This window comes from Drosophila mojavensis, unplaced genomic scaffold, assembly GCF_018153725.1.
Source record: "Drosophila mojavensis isolate 15081-1352.22 unplaced genomic scaffold, ASM1815372v1 contig_36, whole genome shotgun sequence".
NCBI classification, from domain to species: domain Eukaryota; kingdom Metazoa; phylum Arthropoda; class Insecta; order Diptera; family Drosophilidae; genus Drosophila; species Drosophila mojavensis.
The window spans coordinates 4,984,202-4,994,843 of NW_025318858.1; the positions used below are offsets into that span (position 1 = coordinate 4,984,202).

At 37.2% G+C, this 10,642-nt stretch overlaps 1 protein-coding gene across 1 annotated transcript; it reads right to left on the reverse strand.

Moving 5' to 3' along the window:
• Positions 1 to 9,337: 9,337 nt before the first annotated feature.
• Positions 9,338 to 10,220, reverse strand: LOC6576002 (RING-box protein 1). The gene is made up of 2 exons (XM_002001970.4): positions 9,877 to 10,220; positions 9,338 to 9,805 (listed from the first exon to the last, which is right to left on the reverse strand). The coding sequence occupies exons 1-2, from the start codon at positions 10,133 to 10,135 to the stop codon at positions 9,585 to 9,587; spliced, it is 480 nt and encodes a 159-aa protein (XP_002002006.1). The 5' UTR covers positions 10,136 to 10,220; the 3' UTR covers positions 9,338 to 9,584.
• Between the last annotated feature and the right edge of the window lie 422 nt (positions 10,221 to 10,642).

The window sequence follows — 10,642 nt, forward strand, 5'->3', positions numbered from 1 at the left end:
TATTTTTTTATTTAATTATTGATTTATATTTTGTTATAACTTATTTATTTATTTCTTTTCAATTTTAATTAATTAAGATTAACTATAATAATATAATATATTTCAAGGCGTGTGCTTAGGTGCAAATGTATTATATATTAATATTTTTCTTTAATTATTAAAGGAGTTTTTTTTTAATTGATTAATTCAGACTCAATGTAATATGTAGTAGAACATCATCAATTGTACAGATGGACATTAAATTGTGCAGTAAATAAATAATAAATAAATCTATACAGAGTATATAAATATATTAATAAATATATAAATAAATAAATAAATAAATAAATAAATAAATAAATAAATAAATAAATAAATAAATAAATAAATAAATAAATATATAAATAAATAAATAAATAAATAAATAAATAAATAAATAAATAAATAAATAAATAAATAAATAAATAAATAAATGAGTAAATATATAAATAAATAAATTAATAAATAAATTAATAAATTATAAGTGCTATAATCGAATCGCAATATCTCTGCTTCAGCAGTTTAAACATTTTTAATGTGACACAATTCACATACTCTCTCAAGTCCAGGCGCTTACACAAATTTCAAATATAGTTGCATATTTTCATGAATAACTATATTCGAATATTTAGACATTTGCCCGTCTTTGAATATTGGAACTCGTATCAGCTGCATTTTGCGTATATCTATAAAGGCAATTTCATTCAACATTTCAGCTTTCAATCTCCGCTCTAATTTTCGTTACGGTGCAAAAGCCGGCAAGGAGCTGGTGAAAAGTTTGCGCAAGTATTTTGAGCCAAATGTCGAGTGGAACATGTGACAAAACTTTAAGTCGAAATTGCTTTGGCCAAATTGTTACTCAAAGTGAATGTCGAGAACGCCCCAGCACTTCAGCATTCAGAGCTGAACTGTCAAAGTCAAACTGTGCTGGGAGCCACGTTAAATTTGCAGCTTAACTGCCCTACGGCTACAATGCATGGCAGCTGTAGCAGAAGCAGCAGCAGCAGCAGCTTGGCTTGGCTTGCCTTGGCTTACGTTACGTATACGCAACGTCTGAGGTTTGGCAATAAAATTGCGCATTGCTGTTGACTCCCGCTGACTGTTGTTGTTGCTGCTATTGCCGTTGTTGTGAAATACCAAGCATTGCGAGATTTATATGTTTAGCTCGCTTAAGTGGTAGTCAGACATTGGTTTTAGGTTGAGCATAAGACAACTTTATAAGCGAAGCGCATGGCTTGCAGTCTAGACAGACAGACATTCGCTCCAACTACGACTACGACTCCTGTTGTCAGGCAGTGGGGCCAGTCAATGGTGACATTCAAATGCTGCCAGCTGCCTGCCGCACAGATTTATGCGAAAACCTACCAAAAATCGGTGGGTCAACATTCTGTGGGACAGCTGTTGGGATTTGCTGCATAGTTGTTGTGCTGCGCAAAACTTTTGCACATTTCCTACACAGCATTTCGAGCACAGAGAAAGAGAGGGCGAGTGAGAGAGAGAGGGCGACAGGAGGCGGCATAGTTGAAAGGGAGCTTGTGCTTTATTATTATTTTGTAGCTTCATTTTTATATTATCGGTGGCAAGTTTTCTGCTATTTTGGGCACAACTTATGGTGTAAAAAGTGGAAGCGGAGTTGCTCGTGCCAACTTCCTACGACCAAGGAAGTCGCAGACCGTGCGAAAACTTTCAGGGGGGCCAGGCGGGCCCTCGGGTCTGGGGCAATGCTTCCTTTCCACACAAAATTTGTTTAATTAAAATTTTTGTGAAAATCTGTAAATTGTTTTGTTCCGTCGCCTCACTGCGCTGCGAGTCGGCCTCAGTTGAAATATTCCTGCTCCGCAGATAGTTGGAAAAACAACAAAAATTATTGCCAGCAACTATGAAATTGCTAAATTATTGAACTGCTTGCTCTCTAGGCACTCGAATTTCTCGGGGCCTGCGCTCTCGCTATTCCCACATGCCGCAACAGCTTAATAATTAATCTAGAACATCATTATTCTTGCATTTATTTGGTCTCAATGCGTAGACGAAATGTCCACAATCTGTCAACCTACCTTCCAAGTTGACTTTCTCCTTCCTTTATTTTGGTTATCCTCTTTCATCTCGATAAGTGCGTGGCCATCAATTATTTACTAATGCTCGTATAATAGAGTTGCATAATTTAACACTAGAGTTTTTCGCATGGCATTCATCAATTCATCATGCGAGAAAGATAACATAACATATACCGAGCCAAATGCGAGAACTATGCGACCCCAAAAGGACAACACGCACAAAATTATTCAAGTCAATGAACAATTTAATTTATCATTAATATAAAATCGGACATTTTGTGTCGCCTTGGCGTGCTGCCATACCAAAAGATACAGAGCGAGAGAGAGAGAGAGAGATGGAGAGAGAGGAGGTGGGTAGTGCTGAAGTGAGCGCCAACCACTTGAGCTAATCTCATATATCATCCTTGATCTGGCAGCGAAGCGAACCGAAGCATCGATGATTTTTTCTTTTTTTTTCTCTTTTTTTCCAATACGTATGATTTTACTTTCAAATGCGCCCCAGCCACAACTTTCTTGCGCTATCCCTCTCTCTCTCTCTCTCTCGCTCTCTCTCGTTCTGTCTGTGTGCCATAATTCTAAGCAGGAAAGTTGCTGGCATCAGCAGCCGGCAGTCTGACCATTAATACTCAATTGGCTGTGCTTCCTGTGCGGCTTGTGGTTGCTTGGTCTCCGTTAGTCGTACGCTGCCAACGTCATCATCGCCATCATCAGCATCATCATCATCATTATCATCTTTGTCGTCTTGTGCTGACACTTGAATTGAATCGAAATTGGTTATTAGCAATTCTTACGAGATGCTACGTCTCCGACTCCTGCCTGCGACTCCTGCTCCGCCTCCGCCTCTGACTCTGACTCTCCTGACTCTGAGGTCCGTTCGCGTCTCACTTGAAAGGGGAATATATTGCAGCTAAGAAAAAAAAATGTGTTTTTATATAAAAGATAATAAAAATTGTAAAATCCGTGTTGGTGTGGGTGTGTGCGTTTGTCAACGCTCTGCTGGCGCGTCTGGCATGGCGTATACGCAATATTCATTTGATACGTCTTCTACCTTCGGTTTATGGGTTCTTTAAAGCGCTACAAGTGGCACAGCCAGCCTCCTAAGGGGCACAGTCAAGTTGTCAGCAGATAGCCGATCCGTGTCAATGCAAACAGAGCCAGACATATACAGAAAGAGTAAAAGAGAGCGAGAGAGGGAGAGGCAGAGCTGGACAAAGATGAGACGAACAGAAATGCATATCAAAAGTTGTTCAGCGCAAATGAAATCGTTTTGTGCAGCTTCCGTTTCCGTTTGCTGCTGGGACAAACGGGCAACCGGTAACTGGCAACTGGCAACGACAGTGGCAGTGGCAGAGTCAGCCATGTTTACGAGTCGAGAGTCGCATTCACACACGATTTTTGATTTTGATTTGTTTGCGAAACTCACTCGCACAGAGCACTTCACTGCACTGCAGTGCACATTGCGTGCGAGTGCATTCGCTTGGAATATCTAAGTTTTCTGGCCCAGCTAAAGTTCTCTCAGCACACACGAAACTTTTGCCAAGCACAGAGAGAGAGAAGCGAAAGAAGAAAAAAACATTTTCTGCTATGCCCTCTCCCTCTCTCCCTCTCTCTCTGTTACAGCATTTTGCTGATGCGCGCGTAAAATGCAAAAATTGCATGCTTTATGCATAAATAAACAAATCAGTGGAATCAAAAACATTCAAAATGACTTCAGAACTTAGATCAATGCCCATTGTAGTGGATGCGATGCGATACTCAATGTGTATCTCTCCTTCTCTCTGTGTGTGTGCACTGGATTTTTGTTATATTTATTTATAGGCTCACACAATATTTGGGCAAAGATTTAGTACATTTTATGCTTGCCTTTGCGCTTTTTTTTTTATATGTACAAAATATTCTCGTTAGATAAATGTGCAAAACGAACAAGAAACTATTAAACAACAATTTATACAAAGCTCACATCTTGCAAACAAATATAAATAAATGTTTTTACAGCATTAGAAGCGTGTTTAAAATGTTTTTAAATTCATTTCGATGTAAGCTGTGATATTTAAATACAAATTTATGCAACCTAGAGCTGAAAGAGAAAATAAATTTGACAAAAACTTGAGTTTATTAAAGCAAAATAATAAAGCTCAGAAGTCGGTCAAGTTAGATGCAGGGAAAATATTTTATTTTTTTAAATTATTTTGAATGATGCTTAGGGCCCAAAAATTTACACATTTCGTATGTGTGCAAAGTGTTTGGCTGTGCTCGGCTGACTTTTGCCTCAGGCCTCTCAAGGTATCAGCCATACGTGTGGGGCAAGCCTTGAGCCTTGAGTCTTACGACATAAGCCTAGCCAGCGAGACGTCTGACTTGATGATAAGGCTGCAGCTGCAGACATGTGTGTGCATATGTGTGCGTGTGTGTGTGCGTGTGTCAAGGCTTTGATACGAAACTTATGTTAATGACTTTCACTTTCGGCAGCTGACTGCCAGCTAAACGAAGGTTACGACCTGGCCTTCCAGTACCAGGCTGAAGTCTGACTGAATGAAGTTGCGCAAATCATCATCCAATTAGAGCTGTAAAATTATACTAATTACAACTTTGGAATTAGAAATATGCAAATGCCAAGAAGGCACAGACGCGACGAGATCGAGCCGGCAAAGTTTTATGATTAAAAATTGCTAAAGTTAAATGTGTCACACACAGTGCGAGGGAGGGGGAGGGAGAGCGAGTGGTCGAGCATGGCCGCTGCTGTCTCTATAGCTCTATAGAAAGTTGCATACATTTGCCTAAATTATATTGACATCTAACAGTCCCGCTGCAAGTTGCCTGCAAGCCAGCTGATAAGTGAGCTAAGCGCTCGCTTGTGGGGAAAGCGGTTAAGTGTGCGAGAGAGAGGAGAGAGAGAGAAGGAGACACACATGAAAGGCCGCCAAAGCCATGCATAAATTACGAAAAGTTGAAACAAAACGGTTTGTAATAATTAAAACAAAATATGCTCTAAAATTCAACTTTAAACTTATGTCTAGTTAGCACATCAAAAAAAAAAAAATAAAAATAAAAATAAAAATAAAAATGGAAATAGTTCAGAGGCTGTCTGGAAAATTTTTAAATAAACGGCTACTGTGGCGTATACTTAATATGCCATAAAGCCAACGCACTTTGAAATATATCTGCATGTGAAGGCCTATGATAGGGGATATACTTTTAAATAGGGTTAGCCATTAAGACGTGTTGAATATTTTAGGCAGTTTGGCTAATGCACTTTAATATATATATTTGACAGTAAGACTAATGTCTAATATCGAAGGGACAATCTGTAGACCCTACTAGGGCCATGTTAAATAATTTATTCAGCATTTTAAGCCAAATATATTTTAAAAATATTCTGCGCTAAGTTTTCAACATAGTCCAACCAATCAAAATTAATATTTTTTTAATCAACTCATACAGATAGATAGATGTGATGTAAGCTTAACCAACTAAACTGACATCAATGTCAAAATAATGAAAAATAAATATTAAAAAAAATAAAAATATATATATATAATAAAAATATGTGTCATTCAAAAATTATATTATTTATAATATGTATAAATAAATAAATAACATATTTCTCTCTTTTTTATTAAACTTATTTCTGCATTATTTTGAATTTTAATTCTACTATATATGTATATATTAATACTAAAAAAAAAAAAAATATATATATTTATATATATATATATACCTGGCTTAAAATATTTTAAAATACATTATCAAAATAAACTTAGCTTTGCTGTCCACTTTTGGCAACCAAGATGTTCGTTGAACATCGCGTATACTTAATATGTTGCATGACTAATACGCCATGTCGCCTAGTTAATATGGCATACGCAGCACGTCGCTGCTCGCCAGTCACGCGCTCGGCAAGTAAATTCAATCAAGTTGCCACGGCCAACAACTGAAGACAATTGCTGCAACTGGACACGGATAATTTGCGCTAATTGTAATGCATTTAGCGCACCAGCTGCACTGCAGGTCGCCTTCAAAGACAATCGGTTGAGGGGCGGGCTGGGGGTGGCAGCGGTCGTTGCTGCGCGACAAAGTAAGAACTAAGCAGCAGCTTAACACTCGCTCGGACTGCTGCGGCAGTAGGAGCAGCAGCACCAGCAACAGCAACAGCCTTGGGCCTGTCAACGCCATAGCGCAGTTATCAGTTTCACTTCCTATGCCAATTTCCATTTTCATTATTCGCCGCGTCACTTTATCATTTTCCAATTGACAACGCACAGCTGTTGTTGGCTCCCACACAGCGCCCCCTGCGTCGACTGGCCTGTTTTCGAATTGTCAAATTAAAACGGAAAAATGTTGAATTTGATTAGCGAAGCGTTAAAGAAAAGAAAAACGCCGAGCAGCGAACAGCGAGCAGACAAATGCAGAAAGGAAACAAATGTAAAAGCAAAAGAAAAACGAATGAAAAGATAATGAGCCTCGGTTCAGGCGAAAAAACAAAATGAAGCAGCGCTGAAGCAAAACTTTCTCCCAAACTCAAAAGCCGTGGAAGCCAGGGCTGAAAACAAATTGAGCTGAAACGATAAACTATTTGTGTTTAAAAGCTTGCTTGAGTGTGGAAATGTATATATATTTGAAAATGGAATAGGTCCTGTTTGTTAATTTTTTAATATTTTTGTAATTTTTAGTTTCTTGTAATGTAAATGAGTAATAATAAAATATATTAAAACATTAATTAATAATGAAGTATAAGAGATTATGCTAGAAACTAAAAACTAATATTATTACTTTAAAAAAATAAAATTATTAATTTTAAAAAAATTCGTATAATAAATATAGAAAATTTAAATATTAATTTGAAAAAAAAAATAATAATAATAATAATTATTTTTATAATAAATAACAATATTGTAATTAAACAAATTTGAAATAAATAACAATATTGTAATTAAACAAATTTGAAAATAAATTATAAATAAAAAACCTTTCAAAAAATCAACATTTGTTTCCTAGCCTAAACTGGAAATAAAACAAAACATGTGAATACAATTTTTAATTTAATTAATGGAAGCAGCTACTATATTATTCTTTTTACAAAAATAAACAAATAAATAAAGCTATTTTTTAAATATCTAAAACGTAACAAGCAAAAGTGAATATTTTTCACGTGTTAATATTTTGCCTATTATATGTAATAAAGTATAATATTAAAATAAATATCAATATTTTTTTAAAATTATAAATCTTTTGTTATATGTATCGATATTTTTTAATTTGTTCAAATTATACAACATATATCGATAATTTTGTATAAGTCATATATATATACGTATGAACATCGTCTACATAAGAGAGTTTAGCTCAGATATACTACGAAATTGTATATATGTATCTATTCAAACAAAATTATCGTTGTACCTGCATCCTGCTCTCTGCTCTATAAATATAAATTTCAGTATTTCTCTCTACTTCAAGTCCCTTCACTTCCGTCACCGCAATTTTTTGGGTCCTTCGACAGCCCTGGTTAGATAATGAGTCAGCCAAGCAGGCAGAGCTATCATTGTCAGTTACACGGAAAAGTGCAGCTGCCGCTCCGGTTCGGCAGTGTTCTAAGTGTCGTCGCAGCAGCTACGCCACTTCGGCAAAACAAGCACGCACACACACACACACACATACACACACATACATAGAGACACACACACACACGCACCCAAGAGCTACTCTTAGTTACAGCCAAAGCCTTTGAGTGGTGGATAATTTTGTAATTATTTAACTTAATGGAAAACAAACTTAATTTTCGTGCAAAAAATGAAAAGAAGCAACGAGCGGGGCGCGGCCAAGGGCAGGAGCGAGGGCAAATAGACAAGTTTCGGACAAGTTGAATGGAGAGCTGCCAATTTGTTGTGCTTCCGCCTGACTGTCTGCAGGAGTGAGACGTGTGTGTGTTTGTGGAGTGTATGTGTGTGTCTGTGTGTGTGTGAGCAGACAGCAGGCAAACAATCAAGATGCGGGCCCGTGTGTTGATACATCTTGGCCCACAATTAAACTGTAATTCTATTTAATTATGCACCGTGCTTGCAACGCACAGCTAATTGACAGCTGAGACGCAAATCGAGGCACTTCATAAAATCGATGAGCCCTTGATTAAAACGAAAACTTTCAGGGTTGTCGGCTATGTAACTATCGAAGGAAATTCGAGCTGATGAAAGAACAAGAAATTACACATTTAGATGAGAAAAACGATTTCGAAGAGTTTTTTTTTTTTTTATTTATTTATTTATTTTTTTTTTTTTTTTAATATGTGTTTTGTATTCTTCGGAAGATACTATATTCGATTCATTATAAAATTTAAAATAAATTTGAAATATTTTAATTAATTGCTTAATATTGTTATGTGTTATTAAGTCAACAGATATTTTATATATACAACTTTAAAAATATATAACTATAAAACTACTAAATATATAAATATCAGAAAATATATATATTCATTACGCATTTTCACATTCATATATATTAAAATCTTATCGTAATTAAAAAATCATGAAGGTGAATTCCAGCTGTCGGTCAAGCTGAATGCCCCAATTGTCAGTGCTTAAATTAATATTAGATTAATTATAATGTCTAATAAATAAACGAACGTTTGGTAGGGCACGATCTATATACCAAATTTGTCAAATTTATAGATTATGAAATATTTCCCATACAATAAAATCATCAATCATCTCTTGAAGCAAGCTTGATCTGCGTTTATAATATGAAAACCTTCAAGAGATTAATGCATTTTGTATACAGAAGTAAAGACAGACCGTCGTACGGCGGTCTAACGGTCGCTCGGACAGTGCACTTAAGAAAGGACGATAGAATAGAAAATGGGATGGACGATCGGCTGGACGATGGATAGACAGTCGGTTGGACGGTGGGTAGACGGGCATGGGAAGGCTTATCAACTAACCTAAATCGACTGAGCACCCTATAAAAATCTAGTTTTTGTTGCCGACTCCGTCTACATCAACCCGCGGATTATATCCGCTTATATCCTCTTTCCCATCAATATTAAGTAAGCTCAAACTCAAATTACAACTAATAACTTCATAATCCATTCTTTGCCGCTTAAATCTCGCTCCAAAAACCGCTAAATTCGCAGCGCTGTTCAGCAAATTTGGCGTCGCTAAGTGCACGGTCGGCCTAGAACTTATTGCGCAAAGTTCAAAGGTTGGCAATTCGCAAAGAGCGAGCTGCAAAATTGATAATCCAGCTCGTCCAAGAGGCGGCGGATAAAGTTTTGAGTTGCACAGCAGACGGAGCGAACGCCGCGGCGGCTCCGCGGCCTCGTTTATTAAGTGCCGGCAAAAGTTGCCAGCGCACACAAAAATGATAATTGGCCGCAGCCACGCCCCCCCGCCACCCGCTTCCGCCATCTGCGTCAGTTGCCGAAACGTTGCATAATTAACACACAAAATAATGATAAAGTTCAAGACGTTGAGTCAGCGCTCAACGATTTCGTATTACAAGTTCGCCATGCCGAGGCTAACGGCCCAGCTTCTGGAACTCCCATTCGCGATTGTCCAGCGGGCAGACGGAGCGCGATTTGAGCCAACGCGAGATGCAATGGAAGTGATACGCGTGGTTGCAAACGCCCCAGGCGACGGTGCACTCCTCGAAGGAATTTTGATTGGGATCCGCTTGGCATTCGATGCACAGATCCATTATCGAATTTCGGCAAATGGCGCAGGTATCTACGGCAATATCTGCGGGAAAACGTGAAACAGTAAGCCGGATATTGTTTAATAATCAGCTTAGTGAGCTACTTATGTCTTACCCCATGCCCACATTGCAACCGCATTCCATTTCTTGACCGTAAATCGTTTCTTTGTCTTATGGCAGTCGGCACTGCACATGGGCTTCTCTTCCAGCTCCTCCTCGTCCTGCTCCTGCTTCCCCTCGCCATGATCTGCCTCCAATGTATTGACCCCGCCCGCCTGCTGTTGCTGCTGCTGCTGTCTCTGTGTATCGCTGTCCGCCTCTGCTGATGTCTCTGGGTGGAGTGCCGAGCAACTCGATTCGCTCGTGTCTTCCATTAATATAATTTTGTTTAGCTGCCTATGATATTAACTAATCAATTCCTATTGTTTATCTGACTTGGGAATCTACTCAAACGGGAGAGACTACTGTGTTGACTTACGAATCGCTAAACTAGCATTTATTATTTATGTTGAAAGATTATTCGCCTCTTTCAAGAGAGGAAATATTCGGCTGGCCCGTTTTTCAATATTATTGCATGTTTTAAAAGTTTATATTATTTATAATCGCTCACAATTTATTCAATATAAATATAAAATATTATGAATAAATAAATATTTTGCAACTGCCCACTTGTCTATTTATCATCCTCTATATTCTTTCATAGAAAATGGCTTGACTTTCAGTTTCTTAAAAATAAAATAAAGAAAATAGTAAATAAAATAAAATAAAATAAATAATTAAATAAATTTTAAAAATAAAAATAAACAAAAACCGACTGTTATTTGATTTTTGTTATACATATATTTACCTATTTATTTATTTTCCTACTTTATTATTTTCTT